Here is a 22,538-nt window from a genome sequence, read left to right on the forward strand (position 1 = left end):
ATACTGCCCATAATAATACGTGAGGGCATTTCCTAGTAACAATACAATGCTGATGTGTTCTTTATTAACAAGGTGACAACACAAAGATAAAATATTTACCTTAACTTTCCATATTCCATCTTCTCCACATTTTGTGTACTGTTTGAGGAATAGCCTGTTTTTGTCACGATTATAAACACCTTTGTTTCTTCTAATTTTGTTTGCCGCGACCAAATGGATTTCACAAATGTCGTCGTCCTCGCCTTCCAACTCTTGTACTTCATATCGGTACAAAGTAGCTGCTGGCCAGAAGTCCCTATCACCACCTGTGCCGGAACTCACGTTTTCACTAGAAAATTAAAAACATTAATTGCTGGTCAAGAAAATAATTGTAGAATGTAAAATAAAACTACTTAGTACGCTTTTACGATATACAGATGGTGGTCAAAATATAGAAACAAATCGTGAAATGCATGCTGAATTTTCCATTTTTATTATAGCGAGGTTTACAGATGGCACTGCCGCGTTTATCTAATTCAGCCACCGGGTTAACCTCTTCAATATGCAAACGCTGAAATTGTAGCCGAAACAGCGTTCTGTGCAGTTGACAGAATCGTATCAGAGCTACCTGTGTAGCGAAAATTATGTATTGCGTGGTATGTATTGAAGATTACAACTGCATACAGCAAGATTGGAAATACCGTGGACAAAACTTGCGCACTATTTAACATAAAAAGCTATAGTTGCACTGATTGCTTAAGTGAATAGAACATTCACAAAGTCTACAGTATAAAAGGAACTCCAAAAGCAGAGCATTTGTGAACGAGTGGAACTCGAAACATCATTAAGAGGAGACAGTGGTGCCAGTGTCATAAAATCTGGACTATGGAATAAAGGAAGACGGTCATTTAATAAGAGGAGATAACTTTCACACAGTTTCCGACTTCTCGCTGTATTTGTGTGCGTAGAACACCATCCCAAACGTACAATCCGAACTGTTTCCTGCCAAGTCTATGACATAGGGAAGGTTCGATCACGACTTGAGCAGTCGTATCTTGTTATTTTGTGGGATCCACCATCTTCCTGCAAGGTCACGTCACTGACTGTGTGATCATTTTGAGCGACCAAGTCCATCGAATTGTGGATACTTTGTTTCCCAGTTATAATGCTATATACCAAGAGAATAAATCCCCTGTTTACACAATTCACATCGTCCTGACCTAATAGTCTCCCGATATCTATTGAGCCTTGCAAATGTTCTGTAGGAAAAATGGTACAAGATTTTCTTGAAAATCATATAGGGTACCTATTTATTCATTTAGTGGAGACTGCAAGTTGTTCTGCAAACCAAACCAATTCCTTACGCTATATTATATTAGTTAAAGAAATACGTTTTCTGTAAGATGTTCCCAAATTTTTGTCGAATAGCCCTGTACAATGAGACGAAATTGAGTTGAGTTGATTTTGAGTTTAACGTCCCTTTCAGCAGCGAGGCTGATGAGACAGGACCTACTGATTAACGTGAAATCCGAATATGAGCTCCGCCGGGAATCAAACCCGGGTCTCCCACGCCAGAGGCGTGTAGGCTAACCGCTTAGCCACAAAGAAGCTCTGAGACGAAATTGAGTATACGAAGTTGAAAGACTGAATACGCACATCTGTGTAAAGAAAATGAAAAGCAACAACACAGGAACTCAAACGTTTAATGGTGCGCTTAGAAACAAATCTATATATAGCGACAGAACTGCGCAAAACGCAGGAAACTGATTTTTAACTCAACGCCATATCCTCCAATAGGCGCAAATTCAATTAAATTCAAAGAATAAAATAAAATAAATAAATAAATAAATAAATAAATAAATAAATAAATAAATAAATAAATAAATAAAAAAAAAAGTGGACGGGGAATGAAACCTGGTCGTTTCACAAAGTTAACCTCATATCTTTGCGGAGTTGTAGACTCGAAATGGTTTACTATCATCTTCGGATAAAGTTTATGCTCCAGCTCATAAGTTTAAAATCATAACTTTTTTTTTTAAAGTGAATTATAAGTTTTTATATTTAACACAATACTAACCTGGAATGTGTTCCTGTGATATATTATATGGGATGGCTAGATTAGGGATAGCGTAATACAGATTTTTTTTTTTTTTTTTTTTTATCCGGATTCCGTATAGTAAAATCGGAGGAATAGGATAAAACCCGGATTTCGAAGAAAGAAAAAAAAAAAATTGCTACTTTATACACAATTCACATGTAAAATCACTATTACTTTTCAATATAGCTGGGAGAAAGATAATGCAGAACACTACTTGTACAGAGATCAATGAAGAGATTTCAGAACAGCACACATGGCCAACACCATTACCATGCGATCCAGTACAGATTGGCTTTTATAAACTAATTTTGGAAATATTAATGATCCTTTATGAGTCACTCCATTTAAAATCTCCTAATTTCAAGGCGAGATTAATTTCACAGTTTACGGCTCACCGTTTCAGGGAGTTTTCTGAAATTCTTATTGGAGCCTCTGCCAATTATATAGAGGCAAGGCGAGTGAATCCGGACATTCTAAGGTTTTATACTTTTTTCTTGGGAAGTAAAATACGGAACGCAACATGAATTTGCCAGTTGAATTGAAGTCAATTTAAATTCAAAAATGATCCTGATGAAAAGCAATTCGAGTATCTTGTCACCAATATAAATGAAAAATTATAATCACAGGAATACGTGCAGCTTAGCATTGTGTTATATTTTGATATATGTTCTATATGTTCAATTAGTTATATTTCTATATAATGTACTATTTAGTCTATTACATACCCCTTTCCTGACGTTAAATAATCCAAACAATATTTATCTGATGGCGGGACTACTTGCAAAACTCGGCATTCGTACCTGTAATGGAAGTTATACATTGAATTATGCGCTTCATAATTTCTGTTCTTAATACCGATTTATACTGATATTGCTAAACAACTTAAAATGCACTATATCGTACAAGAAAGATAATCTTTTATCAGGATGTCTACACTATAGTATCAAAATTTTTACTTGTAAAAAAAGAAAACTATACTCATGTCATATTTTGCATTCAAACACTACGAAGTACGGTTATCGAACACAAATTTACACTTTGTTACCGAATCCATACACGTATTAAAAATACTTTTTCCATAACACATTTCTTAGTGTTACCTTGCACTTATCTGGCAATATCAGTCAAAATTCATCTGACACATAATCTCTTTCCAGCATCTGTTTTGGAAAATGAATAATCGGCACTCTTATATTTTTCCCGAAAAAACAAAGTATGGAACTTACTACACAACCAGTAAAGCGAGAATAGTTTAAAATGTAGGGACGGTCAAATAAAAAAATGAGGAAGTCCTAACGTCACTTACTCGTACTAGCTAAGACACACATTTCGGAGGAAACCATCTTACTATTAAGGAAGCCAATGTATGCTCTAGAAGAAAAAAGCTTTGGGCTACGAGAGAGTGGATGTTAGAATACTTTCTGTGAGACTGTTGTAGAAGAGCGGCTATTTCTTAAGACCATATATGACCCAGCGTCACAATATTACGATATTATAAGAACGATACTTTCGAAGCTGTTAGAAATAGTTTCAAAGCACTTGCTTGCAGTAAAAAGAAATTTTTCAGTCGAAACATTATGGCATCTTCATGAGTTCAATAAGTACAGCATAACACTGCCGTCTGTCGTGCTTGCTGCTTCCAGTCCACGTGCATATCAAATACGATGTACTGACATAAAATTCACGTAGGTGTCGCTGACATGTGTGATCACATGTTCCATATCCTCCTTATGATAGGTTTTATATGGCGTGTTCATTTTTCAGTTTACAAATTCTTGTATTGCGCCAATAGTTAACATAATATTCTAAATTATTTTACTTGACAGCTTGTATATTTGTTCTATGTGCTAAATATGGCAGTGCTTAATAACTAGTGTCTTTATTATAAAGAACTGACACATTTTCTTTTATTTTTAAGTCTTAATATTTATTATAGAATCCAAGTTTAAAATAGTCATTTCTTACGTTACTCAAAAGTAACAAAGCTACATTAATTAAATAAAAATTAATAGATTTCAAAAATATACAATGTTACTATTTTTTGTTATAAACAATATAACTTAAGTTTATCACGGCTAATATAAAAAGTAATTTGCACTTCATCAAATAAAAAAACAATAAAATAATGCCTATCTTTTAAAAAAAAGTTTTAAAAACTAACATCTTTCACTAATCAAAATGTGAACTTTATTGGTTAAATTTTGAAATATTTTTGTCGTAAACATTTTAAATATGTAAATACAAAAAGTGCTTTGTGTTTTAGTGTATAACTCACTATATAAAACATTTACTAACGAAAACAAGACCATCTATGCAGTTTTATATTCTATTATATATTTTTAAAAATTAACTATATAATTTTATCACAATATTGCAAGCAGTGATTATATTCAATGAGAAAAAGCAGAAAGGCTATTACTCACCGCAAAAAATATGTAGCAGAATTTTCTTCTACATGCAACAAACAGGTAGCGCTTTTGGAAGATACAACTTCCTTCTTCAGCCTGTGATAGACTTCAAAAAGGATAAAAAACATGAAGGAAGGTTAAGAAATGGTTAAAAGGTTAGGATATAATATATATATATATATATATATATATATATATATATATATATATATATATATATATAAACTTCTGTCAAACATTAAAACACACGGGAATAGAAACTCACTGACATTGTACACTGCTGTTGACTGTTTTCTGTTCTTGCTTTCCAAATGGTGAAAGTATGTAGTGGAAAGATTACTCCAAATAATATTTATTTCTCCTCTATCCAGGATAAGTGAGGCTCTTTCTTTGTGAATATAATATGATTCTTTAATTTTTCGTTCCCTTGCTGTATTTGCTTTTTCAAGTAAACATGATTCCACGATATAATGGTTATAATCTCTAAGATGCGTTGCTAGACCGGATAACTGTTGCGGATTCCGAGATTTCGAGGTACGAACGTGCTCAGTTATTCTAGTATAAATGTTCCTTTTTGTTTGACCTATATACACTTTATCACACTGACATTTCACCCAATAGACGCCACTGCTTTGTAAAGGGTCAGTAAAAAATGCTTTAAGATTGGTTATGTATTTATCTACAGATTTTGAAGGAACTTCTGAAATTTTGATGATGTGTCTTTGCAGAATCTTCTTGATTTTTGCTGAAAAATGTGGAACCAAAGGGACACCAATTCATGTGTCAGTTACTGCATCTGTTGTTGGTCGATGGTGAGTGCCGACTATCTCCTGTTGTACCTGTTTGTATCATTTGAACAAAGATTTTTGGAAACCATTTTCCTGCCCAATTCGTAATAAATACTGTATTTCCTTGCTGAGATCCGCAGATAGGTTTGAAAGTAAAAAAGCTCTCCTAAAAAAGTTTTTCCAAACATTTAATTTCTAAAGCCTGAATGTGATGATTTGAAGTTAATACATTTTATACCAGCAGGTTTGTGGTATACCGAAGTAACAAATTTATTCCAATTTGAAGACACCTTTTTCGACAGGACGATGGATTGGCTATAGGTAATACCCTTTTCTCCAATACTTTCTAATTTGATACTGGACATGTTTGAAACAAATATCCTTCCTAAATTTCTTTGTATTAGATATTTTCGATATGCTGATGATACTTTGATTTTATACAATAAACCTCAAGAATTAAATAAACTGTTCGATGAGTTTAATCGAATTAACCCTAGAATAAAATTTACGAAGGAACTTGAAGAAAATGGTGCTCGTAACTTTCTTGATATTACCATTAAAAGATATAACAATAGATTTGTTACTTCGGTATACCGAAAACAAATCATCACATTCATAGCTTCAGAAATTAAATGTTTGGAAAAACTTTTTTAGGAGAGCTTCTTTTACTTTCAAACCTATATGCGGATCTCAACAAGGAAATACAGTGTTTATTATAAATTGGACAGGAAAATGGTTTCCAAAAATCTTGAAGAAAATGTTTATCAAAAATCTTTGATAAACAGGTACAACAGGAGATAGTCGGCACCCACCATCAACCAACAGATGCAGTAACTAACAGATGGATTAGTGTCCCTTTGGTTCCACATATTTCAGCAAAAATCAAGAAGATTCTGCAAAGACACAACATCAAAATTTCAGAAGTTCCTTCAAAATCTGTAGATAAATACATACCAATCTTAAAGCATTTTTTACTGACCCTTTACAAAGCAGTGGCGTCTATTGGGTGAAATGTCAGTGTGATAAAGTGTATATAGGTCAAACAAAAAGGAACATTTATACTAGAATAACTGAGCACGTTCGTACCTCGAAATCTCGGAATCCGCAACAGTTATCCGGTCTAGCAACGCATCTTAGAGATTATAACCATTATATCGTGGAATCATGTTTACTTGAAAAAGCAAATACAGCAAGGGAACGAAAAATTAAAGTATCATATTATATTCACAAAGAAAGAGCCTCACTTAACCTGGATAGAGGAGAAATAAATATTATTTGGAGTAATCTTTCCACTACATACTTTCACCATTTGGAAAGCAAGAACAGAAAACAGTCAACAGCAGTGTACAATGTCAGTGAGTTTCTATTCCCGTGTGTTTTAATGTTTGACGGAAGTTTTTTCATATCCTAACCTTTTAACCATTTTTTAACCTTTCTTCATTATATATATATATATATATATATATATATATATATATATCCTTTTTGAAGTCTACCACAGGCTGAAGAAGGAAGTTGCATTTTCCGAAAGCCCTACCTGTTGCATATAGAAGAAAATTCTGCTACATATTTTTTGCGGTGAGTATGCCTTTTTGCTTTTTCTCATTACATAATTTTAATTATACTTTTCACAAATCTCAAATTAAAAATATATTTACAGTAACTTTTATAATTTAACTTACTACTCCATAGTTCCAACATATTTTTCAGTTGTTACGTATGTATAAAACGAAGTATTACGTTTTGTGAATTATTTTTCATTTTCTTCCTTAGAGAGTTTACCTAACTTGCCTTGTTGTACGAAGTGTTCATTAAGATAATACAATCTGACGGATTGTTTTGAACCATCTTCAACTCAAATAAATTCTGTTAGTCCAAGTTATTACTTTAGCAATATGAATTCAACGATACAATTTTTTTTCTTTCTTTTTTACGTCGAATGATAAAGACAAGTCATCACCCCTTGAGATTACTTTCGAAGATACAATCTACAGGCACAAGCCTGTAAGCATGCTATTTAATTGCTATAGGTGTACCAAATGCATTTTCAATTACGTATTCGCATATTGCCTACAGGTGGTGGGTAACTTCTTCGTAACATAGACTTATATAATCCAAACCCTCCAATTTGCTTTTGAATAAAGTGCGATACGTAAAGTTCCGAATGTTCTTTTAAAGTCATGTAGTAGACAATTATTTAACACGTTAAGGTTTGGATATTAATGTGCCTTTATTAAATAATAAAATAGTCATTTAATTTATAGTCCTCTTACTAAGAGCATCGTCTTGCGTGTTTTTTCTCAAAATAACAGTGAAAGGCTTCTATTCACATTCTTTATGCTGGTTTTGTTTCCCGTATACCACGAGGAAGACAGAAGGATGTGAACAGAAACAGTTCAATGAGAAAAAATCCTGCAAGACAATGCTCTCAGGAAGGAAAGATACTAAAACATCGTAGAGGATTATAAACGAAAAGTGCATCAAATGTAAATAGTTATATGAAGACTGTTACCAAATTTAACGTCTGTGTAATAATACTACGCATTGCCATGCAACTCTGTTAAGTATCAAATCTAGTTTGGCAGCTGTTTTAGTATTTGAAAGTAAGGTCAATGCCCCCCATAAAAATACGTAGATAACTTTTATCGACAGACTTAATTCAAAATAAACTGGATAGAGTAACTTTTAGGTACTCACTTCAACATTTATGTAACTACTATGCTTGACTGTGCAAGATACATATCAGAAAAGAAAATTTAACACTTACCAGCCATCGTCGCTGAGCTGTACTTCAACCCTCTCACCCACAAAGTATCTGTCCCGCGCATATACGAAAACATCTTCAGCCAAATCTCCCAGACAAGTTCTGTGCGTCAAATTGGCCAAAAACAAGACAGGTATTCTTAACTGAAAATCAAAATAATAATTTGCAATGACTTATGACTGGAAAAGCAACTGAAATATCTTTTAAAATATACAATTTTACGATGTATATTCGAAAAATTCTGCACAGTAAAATCGAAAGTTCGTTGTACTTTGTCAAAAGACTTTCAGTTACTAAGTTAAACGGCTTACTATGTTATATATATTCAACAAAAAGGCTTTTGACTTCCTATTCAAGATTTGTAACAGACTAAATAAAGAGTAGTTTGATATCAGCCCCTCTAACTCTCCCAAAAGATTCTGAATTGAAAACCAGATACCTGAATCGTTAAGTCTCTTCATCTTTTCATTCTCTTTGGAACATAAATCCACTGAATTATGCAGGCACTGAACGCATACATTTGTAACTTAAAAACTGCTGTATAGCTACTGTCGGTAAGCAAGTGCATTATCGTGCAGAACATTCTCTCATGTGTATTCCAGAACACTCGAATACAAAAGTGATAAGAGTTTCTTCCCCAGAAGAAAACTTATCGTAAATATTCCTTTATGTTGTAGAAACATTTTTTTACTTAAAAAACTGACGATGATATCATTAAACACCGGCGTTTAGTTGTGGGATCGTGCCCAAAACTCAGTTTCTCTAAACACAATCATGTTTATGAGGTTTTTATTTTAACGAGTAACTTGGGATGTCTGCTACGTACTGAGCACCACATAAGGAGTGGAACACAAACCGGGAAATGACTGTCGCCTAAGACTTCCACTACAATTACGCGAATTATTATCAAATCATGTCATCCTCAAACAACGATTTTCTCTGTATTCGTTCTCTGACTTCTGCAACGAGTTCATGATTACAAACAGAAAGCTTACATACAAGCCTGCGTTCATCTTAAGTATTCAGTTTTGAAATGTGTATACTATCTGAATATCTGTAAGATAAACAACTATCCATATACAACTGTCTCAATCAATTCTACTGTTTCAGTAGCATGTTTTTCCAGTTTAAAACATAATTTAACGTCTGCTCTTAGCTTCATGTTGCTTCCTTAGCAACGGACCCTTAGAGTTTTCCCATTTCCTTCCACATTATCATTCCGTCAACTATTTCTTGATTAGGTAACTGTTAAACTCATATTTTATATGTTAAATTCCAGTTCTTCGAAAGTATTTCGTTACCTTTATTTAAAAACTATGTTTTACATCGCAGCTCAAACTTGATCTGAACATTCTGGTACGTAACAGCAAACTCATCAGATTATGAAAACCTATGTCTGAACTCTTCTTCACTCAGGTATCATAATTGATGCATCATTTTCTTCAGAATAAATCAAGCTTTCAAATGGTATCACGCGCATGTACGTATGATGTATGAGAAGAGAAATCTGGAGTAAAATAGGAAATTTCCTTCCAGAAAAATCCCTACTTTGAAATTCAGTGCCCCCTTGGAGCGCCCCAGCTATAGGTAGCCTAACATTATCTACCTTGAAAAATACAGGGTGTCCCAAAAGTGGTATACACCCCTGCATTGATCAAGTATAACATTCTAATTTATTTGCTTCGGCTCTTTCGAGCTTAAGATGTAAGTAAAAACACATTAAAAACAAATAATAATGAAACTACGTCTATTTAATGGCTAACAATAAGAAATGATATAAAATGGAATAAGCTGATTAGTACGGTACAGTATACCTACTTTTGGACCACCCTGTACTATGGTCTATACGTAATGCGTGTGCAAAGTTCCATTGCAATATGTAGAATAGTTACGAGGGAAAAATATTTCACAACCCTGTTTGACGATACAAATGAGATACTGTCAGAGAATCGATGCCAGTAATACTCTTATCCTACAGGGTGTCTACTAAAATTCCAAAATGAAATTTCGTGATCTTTTCTTTACCAAATCATAAAATTTCCTAATATTTTCAATGCGAATTAGGCCGAATTTTCATCCATGCGATAGAAACGTACTTTGTTTGCGATTTGTAGCGTCTAAAGCTGACGATAGACATTTCTGGTATTGAACTTTGACGTTTTATAGAACAAAATATTTTAATCTGTACTTACATTTGTACAGTTTTAAAAAATCGTGACCCAAAAGCTAAATTTCGTGACTTTCGTGACCGATAGACACCCTGTCCTAATACACCATCTATTACACATACATAGCAGGTGAAACATCATTCACTTATTTGACTCAGAACTAAATTATATAAAATTTTCTGGGTGTCAGGAAAGGAATGGGAGAAAATGCTATAATGTTCAATTCTTTCTAACGTACCAACAAACAATACCGCTAACTTTTTCTTTCCCTTCTAGTTTTGCAAAGCAAAAACAAAAATATTTCTACGCTACCCCAAAACACGTGGCATCGTTTCAAATGCAGTCAGATCATCTTATATCGCCGAACGAAAAGAGTGGAAATGCTTATTGATTATCCCCTCTGGACAAAAAAATCACTTTAAAGCAAGCATAGGTTCTGGGGGATAAATGATTATATACGTGCGTCATACAGCGTTGTGGCATAAGGGTTAATAAAGTAGTTTCCTTTCATCTCTGGCTTGAAGTACTATCCTAGTATTTGCCTGGGATGATTTGACGGAAATCTTCAGTCAGGATGATTGGCCCTTGGGTGTAAAAATTAAATAAAATCTTTGAGTTTAACGTCCCATGGTTATGCCGGTTAGGCTAAAGACGGTGATTATGCCAAATGGTGGAATGAAGAAAGTGGGAGCAAACGAGAGAACCCCGAGAAAACCCACGAACACGGTGTTTGTCCACCACAAAGTCCACACGGCGGTCCTTGGGTGTAATACGAGATACTATTCCTATTCTACATTATATAGAATTACCCACCTCTGTTACTCCTCTCATCTACAAATCGAAGTGGAAAGTGTGTTCTACGAAATGCAGATTGCTAGTCATGGATTTGCTTTGTACAATAAGGGAAATCCATAGTTTCACTCCAAATGTGTACAATAGAACGAATGCTAAAATGATATTTTAGTACAAATACAACTTTAAATGTACGCACACAATAAAACCCACTGGCTTATTTTTTTCTTTCTTCACAAGCCTGGTTGTAATTGTAGTTGGACTCATATCATCGATTGTGATGTACTGATGTGAAGAACAGAAGTTGCTGTGAACTATTAAACGCAGACCTTTAAGTGCTTGTGAATTTTGTAAATATGTCTTCCAAGTATTTTTGAACGAAAAAAAAAAAGTTAAAGATGTAATCTTCATTAAAATACATTTAAAAGGCAACGAAGATTTGTGTAATATACTTCGTTGGTTACATCTGAGAATAATGTCTTTCTCAGCATCGAAGTTCCATGAGACGAGGATGTACGGTTTAACTTGAAATCCGAGCCACATAATCCCCCACGGGGAATTTTAATAATTTTTTCTGCGTGTTGCAATTACATTTTAATGAAACTGCCCCGATTTCCAGTCAAAAGTATTGTGTTTTACTATGTGAAACCATATAGGTTTGTTAAATGTCAATTCTCACCTATATTTTTCTTCTTCTTAATAGATCATACGATCCTCGTTTTTTATCTCTGAAAATCTAGAAATCCCTTGATTATAAAAAGCGACGAGTCTACCGACTTATTCACAGAGGACACCTGATAGAAATACATTGTACTGATCTTGCTTCTTTGTAAATATTTTAAGTCACTTCAGGAAAACAAATGATACACAACTGCACAAGTGAAATCACTGCACACAATTATACACGTTATTAAAATAAATGGACAATTTCAAGATTACAGAGTACAGAAGATCTAATTTAGTTCAAGTTAGCTGAATGAGTCAGAAATACTTAATTTGGAAATTAATAAAAGAAATGAATAAACATACAAATTATTTGATTTGAGCTCACTTTCTCTTAACTATTCACATGTATACATTAATAATAATAATAAATAAAAAAAAAAAAAACTTGATTTTGATAAAGCATTTACTAAGCACTTGGCCTTCGATCACGTAAACATTATGATCAAAAATTAAAAATTTATATCAAGTTACAAATGTTAAGATGTCAATATTTTCAAAATACTACCTGAAAAACATGCTTACACAATTACTGAGTCTGATCATTTACATGGGTTCTCGTAGACATTAAGGATCACAATGTAGTTCATAATATTTCATTGCATTAATATCTCATACCGTTCCGGAGATACAAAATGCATGTATGAATTTCTCTACGCTGCACGAAATTCCCTCTGTGTTCAAAATTTTTTAAATTCTAGTTTGTCAAATGATAATTATAAAAGCAGACCTACTAATGCAGGTATTATTTTCTATATTTCGCGAAGAGGGAATTTTAGGCAACTTTTAACGAGAGGAATTTCATAGACAGAAATATTCATGCAATTTCTTTTCCAGTACAAACCAAGTTCTACAATCTAGTTCTGAGTACATATACACCTTCGAATAATTTTCTAGGTAATTACGCTAGTGTCACTCAGTCTGTATCAAATGTACGGTACATACCTTGGATGGGAAATCATTCAACACTTTTTGGGCATTTCTCTCACTCGCAAGAGCTTCTGTGTACGTAAGATTTGGTTTCCCCGTAACTGCACATGACCACACAAGCGAATTACAAAGTATCATCCGCTCATAAAATTCACTGGAAGAAAAATTATAGAATCACAAAATATTATACACATTGCGCTCTTGAATAATTTATACTTATCATCTAAAGCCACATTAGAATGTCTTTTACATATTAAACATATTTCTATTTTACTGAATTAAATTATATTACGTACAAATTAACTCCTATGAAGCAATTCTACGTTTTCTGAAGAGATTTTATCTAAAAAAAAAAAAAAAAAAAAAATGTCTGCAACTTATCAGACTTTCTCAAAAACGACTCAGCTAATTTTGTTCATATCTCATAAATAAATAATTCGTTAATAGCCTGACACTATGACATAACTGATTTGTCCTCAAAAAATCTACCAGAAGCGAGTTCTTTTCGGACTCAAGCTATTTTCTTCCCATTCCACAAATAAACATTTTATAAAGAATTGAATGATGTTGGATAAATAACTTATTAGCCTACGAAAATATTCACAAGACAGTTTAATCCTTTAAAAATACTTTGCTTATATTTTATAAACATTTTGTTAATAACCCTAATATACGGCCCTAAAGAGGTAATTTACTTCTGAAGAGTTTTCTTAACGCCTTATAATTTTGTTTGTTATTTCTCAAGAAAATGCTTCATGATTTATTTTAAAAGAATTGTAGTAAGAATTCAGTGTGGTGGTCTGTAAGTTTTATTCTTTATGCCGGCAAGAATTCAGCTTGCAGTCTTAAAACTTGTGAGTACTACAACAGTTGATGAGAAAGCATACATGGAATGGCTGCTGTCTTTTGTAACGGTTTTTTTGAGTGTTTGTTATGACTACGAACTGAGTTCTTTCTTACAGGCATGAAGAAAATACTGTAATCTAAACGCAAGAGATTATTTAAGATTTTTTCTTAGGAAATTTGTTTCTGATACAAAAATCGAAACAAAACAAAAATTGTCGGATAAAATAAGACAACCAATAACAAATACCATTAGCCTTTCTTTATTTCTTTAATAATAAATTAACATATTCTTTACGCAATTCATATAGCAGATAAACGTTCGAAGACAAGGCAAAGATTTGTCCACTTGACTAGTTCCTTGTCAGCAAATGGAGTGATAAACATGAATTATATTAATTACACTGCGAAATACTCAATGACTACAAGCCTCACTTAAAAAGTAGTTCAAGTAATCCAGAGGAATAATTACGCTCTTCACTGTAAAGCAGGTTTGGCCAAAATCATGGTGGTTATTGAAAAAACCAAAAAACAGGTTCTCTTGTTTAAACCCGGTCTTTTTGGTTTATATAATTTGCTCTATGTATTTATATTATTTATGAACAAAAGTAAGTTTGCTTCGTCTTGGTGATGTGCAACAACCGGGTTTTGCTGGAAGGGGTCACATAAGCTTAAAGTAGAATCCAAACCGCTTCTCGGCTTACATCCGAGAGAAATTGTCCTCCATTTGAACTCGAAATCAGAACTAATTGGCCACAAATGCGATACGTCCCCCGACTAACTCACGACGGACTCCTGATAAAAATACGTTGTACTGATCTTCACATACTTGTTAATATAATTGCCAAGAGTCATTTCGGGACAAAAGATAAACAGTTGTACAAGTGAAACCATTATACAGAATTACATATGGACAATTTCAAAATACTGCAGAGTACAGAAGAACTAATTTAGTCCAAGTTAGTTCACTACAACTTTTATCAGTCCAAGTTAAAGGAATACGACTTAATTTGCCTTTCAGTAAGAAAAGTGAATAAAGATGCGAATTATGAGAGTCCACTTTGGCTCTGACTCATTTATATATAAAAATAGAATCAAAGATATTTTTGATTTCAATAAATGACTCTCGTGGGGTTTGTATGAACCCCCACAGCTGGTTTAAACCAGCCAACCCTGCTGTAAAGTTGTTCAAGAAATATAGTAGCTAATTCAAACTTCACTACGCATAATACAGATGATTTTTCGGGGATCTTTAATATAATCAACTGCCTAGGGATATGTGTCATTGAAATTCTCTTTACATCAAAGTAAATATATCTACATTTCGACCAGTCGTTCGGTTCTTTGGTGGTTGTTCCACAACCAGGTTTAAAAACAATTATTCGATATGCACTATCCACCTGCTTTCTGGTAACAAGTGGTTACCAACATTCTTAGCTCAACTATGATGGTACACCATCAGCTCGACTGGCTATTGCTAATGTTAACTTCAGACAATTTAAAGTCACACTCAGCAATTCTAACTAGCCTATTATTCTATTTATATATCTGTGTAATTCCTGACTACTACTTGCACTTCCGAGCATTCGACTCTCCCCTGGTGTCTTGGTCACGGAGGATAAGAACAGGAAGAACAAAAATGATATCAAGGAAAACAATAAGTAGAATGGACTTACCAAGGAAAAAACGGTACTGGAACACATTTTGACAAAATCAACCATCGTATGTCAAGTAGTAGTGACACGAGTTGATAAAATGTGTTCCAGCACTGCCCTCTCCTTGTATGTTCGTTCCATTCATTTATTTTTTTCTGGTGTTTTTATCCTCCCTGATTACGGAAGAGTCAAAAGCTCGGAAGTTCAAGCAGTATTCAGAAATTACAGAAATCTAGGAAGATGGCTAATGTTAGTTGACACAATTATCAGTTGTACCAAAAAAAAAAAAAAAAAAATCGCTTTCTTATTGGTTCCTTATCTAAATGTTTCTAATAGTTACGAAACGTTTAATTTGCCTTATTTTGTAAACACCAAGTACCCATCAACTATTATATCTGATTACATAACATCATATTTAAAAAGCTCTAAATTGTACTATCCATACAAAATTTCAGATCTCAGATTCGTGTTGTTCCGCAGAACATAATCTTTGTGGCGGAAGGTTTTCATCCAATCTTTTCAACAATAAATATGTATTTTTAATTTTAACTTTATTTAAGTTAAGACCTTTTCTTACATTCAATGGCATACGTTAGAATTAAGTAGACTAATATTCAGCATTACACTTTTTAATTTAGCGCATTTCATGTGATTTACTAGACTGTCTTACATATTTAACTTCCAAATAATGGATGGGTCAAGCCTGGAGCTATTTCCGCCAGCACTTGATGCATCATTTGTTTCTGGTGGCTTCCAAGGACATGAAGCTGCATGAGGAACTTGTAATGGTTATGTTTTGCACTGACATGAAAGAAAGAATTGCATTTTCAAAAGGGACTTTGAAGAGCAAATGGATAGAAATAAATAAATAAATAACGGATTTACATGAAAATAATGTGAAATACATCAACTTATGCTTTCCATGCCCAGCAGACGTACGTCTACAACCGATATTTAAGTTTGAAGCCTTGTACAGAAGTGACAAAAGTACTTGAAACATCAATCAAGCAACATTTATTCACATTAATGAATGAAAAAATAAAAATGGATCTTCAGCGTAGTTTCAAATAAATCTCAAGTCGATTATTCTGTGCATAGCGTACAGGGACAGACACTGCCAAGATTTTTAACTTGGGGTCTGACAGCATCCTACTCAAAATTAATAATAATCAGCGTACAAAATAAGAATCTGCGTGCAACCGTAAACAGTGAAGTGAAATTTTAGTTCAACGTCCCAAAGTTATGGCCTTTAGGCTAAAGAAAACGGATGATTAATGAAAGCGAATGATTGTAAAATTCAACTTTTTTATGCTCTCACTGGAAATCGAACCCGAAACTATATGCAGCAAAGATACATGCGCTAGCCACTCGACCAGCGGGTATGGCTTCACAAATACTATGTGCTTTAGACAAAACAAGTTTCCTAAGGACTGACACCTCTTATTCATTGCAAGCATTCATTTTTACCACAGAGCGGGCAGAAGTCCCGTCACCCTCCCCCTTAAATATAAAATAATTAAACTACAAGTATGTAAACTAATTACATAAACTGTATATATATATATATATAAATATATATATATATATATATATATATATATATATATATATATATATATATATATATATATATATATTGTGTGTGTGTGTGTGTGACAATTTCATGTATCTCCTTATCTCAGGTATGAATAATGCCTGATACAAATACCATGAAGAATGCATCATCACAAGTACTTGGGTTCACGAGAGGCTAGAACAGGGAAAACGTTGGAACTGGTATGTAATGAATTTCCAGCTACGATTCCAACGAAAGCAACCACTACAGCCGAAAACACTTCCGCGTTGGGATTCAGAAGCTGTTTTCTATCGGCAAAGTTAAGAATAAATCATTAAGAGATCGACTACCAATAAGAGAGAAACAATGCAGGGAAGTCGCAGTTTAAGTGGAGAGATTAGCAATGAAGTCAACTTGGAAAATGTCCGTGGAACTTGGTATACCCCGGTCAACTTTGCGCAAACACATGAAACTTAAATTTATAGCCAGATCAGCAGGAAATTGTTCAAGAATTATCTGACAACAGGGTTGGCAAAAACCATGGTTTTTATTTATATTAAAAAAAAAAAAGTTTTTTTTGGTTTAAACCAGGTTTTTATGGTTTAAATGATTTGCTCTATGTATTCATATCATATATGGACAGAAATAAGTTTGTTTCGCCTTGATGCTATTATGCAACAACCGGGTTATGCTGGAAGAGATCACATAAGCTTAAAGCGGAATAAAAACCGCTTCTCGAGTTACATCCGAGAGAAATTGTCCTCCATTTGAACTCAGAACCAGGACTAATTGGCTACAAATGCGATACGTCTGCCGACTCACTCACGAAGGAATCCTGATATATATATATATATATATATATATATATATATATATATAAATACGTTGTACTGATCTTTACATGCTTCTTAATATAACTGTCAAGAGTCATTTCAGAAGGACAAAAAGATAAACAGTTGCACAAGTGAAACAATTACACAGAATTACATATGAACAATTTCAAAGTACTACGGAGTACAGAACTAATTTAGTTCAAGTTAGTTAACAACGACTTTTATCGGTCCAAATTAAAGAAATACACCGACTTAATCTGCATATCAAGAAAAGTGAATAAAGATACGAATTATTTGAGTCCACTTTGGTTCAAACTCATTTATACATAGATAGATACCAAAGATACTTATTTCACTAAATGCCTCTCGTGGGGTCTGTATGACCCCCCCCCACACACACACACACAAAGTACGGCATTTTCGATGTATTTTATCAATAGTAAACATTGAAACGAAACAATATTTAGAATTTTTCTTCGATTGCAATTACATAACAATAATAACTACAAAAAAATCACAAAATAAACATTTATAAACTTGTAAAAAAAAGTTGCTTTTGTAGTATAATCTTTTTGAGTAATGAATGGGGAATTTAGGTCTGAATATAATACGAATAATATACGGGAGTGAAACGTGATAACCCACAAATATGTGTTCATCAAGATTTTACAAACACTTACACTTTTACGAACATTTTTTGTTTTTGGGTTTAAACCAGCCAACCCTGTCTGACAATGATTTAAACCGAAACAAAGAGGCATGTGACGCACTTGTTCAGGTGTTTGACATTATCCCGGAAAATGAAAAAGTGATTATTAGTGATGAATTTGCCATATACCGAAGCTCCCTAGCAAGAAATGTTATCTTCTAGTCAAAGGAAAACCCTTATCTTAATAAGGAGATTGAGAATAACAGTCATGATGTGGGCTGCCGTGAATATCAAAGAAATTTACGGTCCATATTCTTTTTATGGGTCTGTTAACCAACATCGATATCTTAATATGCTAAGAAACTGCTTCTTTCCTTTTTTGGAGACTCGAGGGGTCAAACGGACATGTTTGTTTGAGCGAAATGGAGCTGCTCCTCACTTTTGTCACTCTGGTACCTCAATGAGATGTTTCTAGGACATTGCATTTGCCATAGATCATCTTCATTGTTAAAGTTGACTGACTATCTCGATACCCAGGCTTAATGATCTATGACAATTCGCTCTGGCGATTCAATAATACTGCTGCAACACAACGTTATGCTACGATTGATCAACTGAAAGATACCAAAAGACTTGGTTTCAGACGATTACTCCATCAATGCTGATAAAAAAATATCCCACAAAACTAGGCAATGTATTTTGTAATGCACGGAGTTCATACTATTCTGTTAGACATTAAACAGGTGTCCATTACACAAAAACCTCGATCAATAATGTGTACGATATAATTAAAGCTTGTAGAGTTTCAATATTTAGTACGAGGTAGGGGGGTGATGGTACTTTGTGCCCACCCTGTAGGTATGTTTACACGAAATATTTGTTTTAGGCTAAAATCCAATAAAGAATGTTGGATAAAGAGAGTGAAAGCAACGGTCTTGGTACCGAACACACAAGAGAGGGCACTGTTTGAAGATTATATCTGTCTAGCGTTTCTCTTCCGGGTAACATAGTTTCGTCTTCTACTTCAGTACAAAAGTTCGGAACTGTTTAAAAATGGGGGGTCAAAATTAGTGAAAAACAGGATGATTTACAGGAGAAATGAGTTGATAGTGTTGAGAAAATATCGTATACATTTTTTTAAAGGCAATAGGTAAAGGTAAGTGGAAGTGATTGCCCATTTTGTCGAGAAGAGAACCCAACGAACCCCTGCGAGGCTTCTAACCCGTTCATACAACTACTACTTATATTATGGATCCCAATTTAACATATGAAACTATAAAACGACTGAATCGGAATAGAATATGGCAAAAAAAAAAAAAAAAAAAAAAAAAAAAAAAAAAGTGAAAAAGCTGCTATATACTATATCCAGAAGTTCAATGATTATAAAAATAAAAACAAATAGCAAGCTCCTTTTCTTTCTCAATAAGTTCGCCATTTCCTACACATAAGTATACGAATACCCATGCCAAAAGGCATCATGCACGCAACCTCAAAGTAACCATTCTGGCCCCCATGTCAACCTTTTCCCTCAAATTCAGCATTCTCCAGTTTTATTGTACCACTTTCAATGAAAAATTGTCCCGCAGCTAACGTTCCGCTGATATCTCCTCGTGACTAGATGAACATAAACCTGTTTTAAACGTTATTTGCCTAATTACTTATGATCCTGTTTATATACCTTATTCACGATTACTATTCTTTCATTGTCATATTTCAGTTGTAATCGTATTTCACAAATATATGTTAAATTGCGGCTTCAATTTGCTGACATTTAGTATCTTTCCCAATCTTGCACATGTAAGATATGCAGTATTATTTATTTCACAAAATATAGTTGAGCGTGCGATGGAGGTTAGAAGCCCCGCAGGGCCCACTTTTTTCCATACCAACGGTTCAGTGTTACAAACTTTCATATTCAGAAACACCGAAACAATGATTGAATGAAATTGTGAACTTCTCTCATCACATCACTGTGAGGAAAGACTTACAGTAATGGGTGCAGATTGGCTTTAGGAGGGCTAAGTAAAAATACAGCATACGGACATATAACCCTATTATAAAATAAACCATCCTGTGCTAGGTTGCCCGCGCGGCAAGACGCGCTCGTAGGAACCAGGCGCGTTAGTGACGGTGAATATACGCATATATTGGAAAATCATTTTATATGGCATAAAAACACATGTCCTGCGCGTGGCACCTGATCCCTTTGTACACCGTTTTCACATAGCACTTCATCACGTTTTCCTTATGGACTATTACGTGGTACGGAGCACAGCTCCCATTTCCTATTTCTACTATGTTGTACTTATGATAAATAAGATTCCGAGGCAAAAGTACACTTTGAGCAGAATATTTATAAAAAACACACCTAAACGAGCCCTGCGGGTCTACTAACCCCCTTCGCTCGCTTACCTACGTTTTATGAAGTATATAACACTGAAGATTTTACATTTGCAAGATTGGGGGAGAAACTAAACGATAACCAAAATCATTTGTTCACTCAAAGTGCACTCTTACCGATCTCGATATAGATTCTACAAATTTACAACCCTGTAAAATAGGATAGAACTGAGCTACAATGGGGTTTCGTATTGTGGGACACTGTAGTGTGTTCTTAATGTCATTCGACACCTTTCTTCCCCTATTGCATCATGTATTTCCTAGGTTAGTTACTAAGATAGTGGAACATCATGCTCTATGTCAGTTTACCTAATCTAGCCTCACTATGCACCTTCATATAGCCAGTTTACCTAATATGGCTTCACTACGCACTTTCATTTAGTCGAAGATTAAACTTCATTTTTCTTTGTAATTATTTACCGTAAAATTATCTTAATTACCTCTCTGACTGGTATGACGCTTCAATTTTGTATAATTCACTCATTTTCCCGTAAAGGTTCTAATTTTGGGGCGCCACCTGCGGGACTTGACCCTCGTCCACCCATTATCTGATAGGCACAGCCTTCACTCTAAAACCCGGCTACGGGCACCCCTGCACAAGTACCCATATTCCTAATTTGCACCACAATGGGTATGAATATTTTTTTATATCCATGCATATTAAATTCCTACTTACACTGGACTTTTACTTTACGATATCTAATTACGCAGTTATGCTAGTATTTCAGGCATAGTCAGGGCTACATTATAAGACTTACTACAATTTGACTTTTAATGAATCGCGATATCCGCGAATAACTTCAATTTAACCTATATTGTGCTATGACCTCGATTACATTGGTTCCGTTCAGGTCTACGCTAAACTATGTTCAACCTTGACAGTAATGCAAAATGCGAGATACTCTACGTTATGGAGATTTAAAGTATTACATACCCCGGTGCAACTTATTACGTAACACAAACTGAAAAACACTCACTCATAATCCTTGAAAATTTCATTAGTTAGCTTGCAGTAAAATACTTCATCATCTGGTTTGAGATCGGGCGGAGGTTTCCGTCTTTCAAATGGCTGTCTACGCAGTAATGGCATGTTGAATTTTGGAGGGAATTAGCAAAACCCTGTCACTGTTGTATTTCTGTTTTATTCTCTCAGTCCGAAGAAGTGTCAAAAATTACTTGAAACATGTGAATCATATACACATATAACTAAATAATAAAGCGCACCATACAACACCCACAAAAAAAAATCCACACTGCAAGTTGTTTCTGCAATTACACTATAAAAGATCGCTTGCACCAACGTTCCGACAAAGCCAGTGTCAGCATAACGATTGCTCCCAGAAAAAGGAAGGAGCACGTTTCGAGCTAGTGGATCTACAATGTCAATTATCTTTGAAAGTAAGTCTCATAGTTGATTGACCAAATCACCCGGTTACACTTTAATGTTGCAAGATCGTCAATGGTAAATATATACTCCAGTTCTTATGTATTTCACGAAAATTTAATTAATTTAGACGAGCACATCTCATACACATACACTAGCTTTCTCTGGAAGGAGGAGCTTCGTGGATGCGAGCATATGATTGGTTGCTTTACTACCATAATGCATTTCAAGCAAACAAAAGAGCAGAAAAATATGTTCGTAGAGCGCGAAAATTTCGTGGGAAAATTATTTATTCAACAAATTATAATTTTTAGTTACCGAAATTATATTGACAGAAATGATAATAATAATCATTTAATTGCATATGTACGCCTTTAAATATTTTTTTTACCTTTTATAAATTTCATGGAACTAACCGATGAGCATTTCCATTAATTTTTCTTTGAGAAAAGGAAGGTTTTCAGTGAACTTGTAAACTCATTATTTTGTTTATAACGTATTTAGCAAATACAATTTAGAGACAGGATTATAGGAAAGTGAGCGCCATATGTTTCTCAAACCTCGATGTA

At 34.1% G+C, this 22,538-nt stretch overlaps 1 protein-coding gene across 3 annotated transcripts in view; it reads right to left on the bottom strand.

Annotated features, from left to right (window-relative positions):
- The window catches only part of Acf (ATP-dependent chromatin assembly factor large subunit), a 113,995-nt gene extending 91,845 nt beyond the window's left edge, over positions 1–22,150 (bottom strand). For 2 of the 3 annotated variants that reach the window (XM_081730331.1, XM_081730330.1), the window contains exons 1-5: positions 21,563–22,150; positions 12,666–12,804; positions 8,041–8,180; positions 2,803–2,877; positions 100–328 (exon numbers count right to left, since the gene is read on the bottom strand). In XM_081730331.1, the coding sequence (XP_081586457.1) occupies positions 100–328; positions 2,803–2,877; positions 8,041–8,180; positions 12,666–12,804; positions 21,563–21,675 (696 nt within the window). In that variant the 5' untranslated portion in view covers positions 21,676–22,150. The remainder of the gene's footprint in view (positions 1–99; positions 329–2,802; positions 2,878–8,040; positions 8,181–12,665; positions 12,805–21,562) is intronic. The other variant, XM_081730332.1, reaches the window with a different exon arrangement.
- Positions 22,151–22,538: the final 388 nt, after the last annotated feature.

The sequence above is a fragment of the Thermobia domestica genome, chromosome 11 (assembly GCF_964235325.1).
Source record: "Thermobia domestica chromosome 11, izTheDome1.hap1.1, whole genome shotgun sequence".
NCBI classification, from domain to species: domain Eukaryota; kingdom Metazoa; phylum Arthropoda; class Insecta; order Zygentoma; family Lepismatidae; genus Thermobia; species Thermobia domestica.